The sequence below is a fragment of the Plectropomus leopardus genome, unplaced genomic scaffold (assembly GCF_008729295.1).
Source record: "Plectropomus leopardus isolate mb unplaced genomic scaffold, YSFRI_Pleo_2.0 unplaced_scaffold9636, whole genome shotgun sequence".
In the NCBI taxonomy this organism is placed as follows: domain Eukaryota; kingdom Metazoa; phylum Chordata; class Actinopteri; order Perciformes; family Serranidae; genus Plectropomus; species Plectropomus leopardus.
Genome location: NW_024704339.1, coordinates 1 through 3,115, shown reverse-complemented (window position 1 = coordinate 3,115; position 3,115 = coordinate 1). Strand labels below are relative to the sequence as shown.

At 38.6% G+C, this 3,115-nt stretch overlaps 1 protein-coding gene across 1 annotated transcript; it reads left to right on the top strand.

The window, feature by feature from the left end:
* Positions 1-262: 262 nt before the first annotated feature.
* LOC121940865 (NXPE family member 3-like) lies at positions 263-3,027 on the top strand (the record flags this gene model as incomplete). Its single annotated transcript, XM_042483547.1, has 3 exons — positions 263-402; positions 542-1,003; positions 2,474-3,027. Coding segments are annotated over 3 exons (899 nt in total), but the record flags the coding sequence as incomplete, so codon positions are not given.
* Positions 3,028-3,115: the final 88 nt, after the last annotated feature.

Below are 3,115 nucleotides of genomic sequence, written 5' to 3'. Positions count from 1 at the left end.
AAGCTACTGTGGCTTCCATTAGGCAAAGCGCACCACTGAACACGCTTAATTATCGTATAACATTTAGCGTTTCTGTGATTAATCAAAATTAATGCGTTATTTTGACAGCCCTAGCTGAAATATTACTAATAAAACCCTAATTCAAAGTCTGGCATCGCAATAGTATTTTTACATTTGTGTTAAAATTTTTGTTTCAATTTAAGTAATATTCCTAAGTCACTCAGTTACCCTCTTGTTGTTTTTTTATTTGCTTTTGACCCAGTGCCAGAGGAAGTGGCGTCAGTGCTGCAGTCAGAAGAGATGAAGGCCAGAGTTTGTACAGCAAGGGAGAACACTGTCATCTTCCTCTTTCTGGCTGTGGCCGTTTTAATCTATGTGCTATATAGCACGGAGCTCCTGGAGGTGAGAACCCTTATGGGGTGGAGCCTACTTAAAATGTTCAACTTAAGTCAGTTTTTGGGATATTGTTTTTCTTTGCTTATTTAAGTTGCTTTTAGTGCATTTGGTTGATACATCACCTTGTCTCTCAACCCACTGCCAGTGTCCGTATAAGGAGAAATCATATCAGCATAAAGAGAGTTCTGCCATCATCATCCCGAGAGTTTCCACTAACCCTGACTTGAATCACAGCTTCTGCACCTTCCAGCCACTGTCCCCTGAGGACGCTCTGGAGGAACGCCACCTACTCGACACCATTGCTTGGCCTCAAACTTCACTTTCACCCATCCTTGCCCTGGAGAACACCACTTATCCAGCTAAAAGCACCTTCACCATTCTCCCAAGGAGGGGAGGAGGACAGTGGCGTGTAGGGGATCAGCTGGAGGTTATGGTTAAAATGGCTGACTTCAGGGGCCGTCCCAAGAAGTTTGGGGGGGACTTTTTAATCGCCCGGCTGCAAAACCTGACACTTGGCACAGGTGTGGCTGGACAAGTGGTGGATCATCTCAATGGGAGCTACTCGATTGTGTTCTCTTTACTCTGGGAAGGAGAAGCACGGGTTGAGGTGATGCTAAAAACTATAATGATAAAGGGAAACAACGCCTAAATTTAAAAAAAAAAAAAAAATTCCGTTAGGCCTATATTGTTTCTACAGCCTAGCAAAGTTCTATCAGTATTTGTTACCCCGAGTTACCCTCTTTCAAAGCTAGAAACCAGACGAGTCTATCTCAAACTTGTGGTGTCATCAAGTATAAAGTCTGGAGCTGCTCCACAGACAACAAGTGGGAGCCTGAATTATGTACCTAAAGAATGGGCCTTGTGCAGCGACATTCTCTTAAATTTCGTAAAGTTTTTTTCTTAATTTTGTGTTAAGAGAAATTATGCACAAAAAGTTCTTAACCATTCAGATTTGCTCTTACCCAGGTGTGCTTGATGATGAATCCCAATTAATCATAAGTCACCTTTTAGCACAGGTAACAGCGCCTAAACACTAGATACAACAGATAACTTATATAACTTAACTTAGATAAAGTATATGTGATTTCAGATAAATGTATTTCAGAATTAAAAGTAAAAGTCCTCATGCAAAAAGGTTTAAATAACTCAATACAGGAAAAGCAGCAAGCTGGAACCATGAAATGTTTTTTGTATTAAAAATGACAGACATATTTCTAATAATGGTTGCCAATTACTTTTTTCTAATTATTCGACTAATTATTCTACTTGTACATTTTTGCATGGTTTGTGTGCAAAGATCTTAATATGTAAAGTTATTATCAAATAATGCCTCCCTCTGAAGTGCAGTAGAGAAGTGGAAAGTGAAATTAGATTAAATACTGTGACTATTCAAGTACAGTGGTTGTGTAACTGTACTTAAATTCCAGCACTGGTCAGCAGAGGGATGCGCAGTATCTGAAATTACAGTGATTGGAATAGATGAACTAAGTAAAGTAGTATTTTAGTCCTGAATAATAATCCAGTCATTGTAACTACTCTAAAGCATCATTTTAATTTGATTACATGATATTTATGCACTTAAAGAATGTTCCTCAGATATTAAACACTCTTATTGTGTATGAGTGCTCTAAACCACTCGTAACAATTTCTCTGAAAAAAAGTGAATCCCAAAAATCAACTGGTACTGACAAAGTAAGAACAAACAATTGGATAGGGCAAAAAAAGAGAAAATTTGTTCATAGATAGTTTCTTGCATAAGGCCCAATGTTTGTTTGTTTTTCCCGCACTTTGGGGAAGCACTACATAGTAGATGTGCTAGTCATAAAAATTATTTCTTTTTTTGCACAATATTTAAACCATTGTTTTGCAGACTATTTCACAATATAAAAATAATGAAAATAGTGAACCAAAAGAATCATTCAATCACTATTTGGGGGAGGAGAGCATAACATTTTCCATAGATTGTTGTCTGAAGAGCTTTAAGTCAAGCTTCAAGTAGAAATCACTTAATTTCACATTGTTAATATGACTGAACATGACTGGCCTTAATGAAAACCCTGGTTCTCTGTCCAATCAGATGATGATGGTTCACTCTAATGAGGCTATCGCTGTGATACAGAGGCTGAACAGAGAACAGCCTGACAGAGTTTACTTCAGGAGCCTCTTCCGCTCAGGCTCACTCAATGAAAGTACCATCTGCAACGTCTGCCTCCGTCCAACCCAGCCAATGTGCAACTTCACTGACCTCCACACAGGGGAGCCTTGGTTTTGCTATAAGCCAAAGAATCTGAGCTGTGATACAAGGATCAACCACCACACAGGAGGAAGGGGATTCCAGCTCAGGCCCTATGAGAACAAGCTCTTTCGAGGGTAAGGAGGCACAAAGACAGGACTAACATTTTATGTGACGTCCAATCCATTGTGTCTCTCCTTAGTAGGTAAATGTCCTTATGTATGTTTTACAGAAACAAAATTTTAATAACCTAAATTCTTTCCTATGCATTGCTGGTATTTTTTAATATGTAACAGGGTTGACAAATTTGCTTGTTTAACTTATAGTTGGAATGGAGCGGAATGGAGCTAAAATACAACATTCATGAACTTACACTCCCCTCCAAAAGTACTGGAACAGTGAGGCCAATTTCTTTATTTTTGCTGTAGACTGAAAACATTTGGGTTTGACATCAAAAGATGAATATTAGACAAGAGAACAACATTT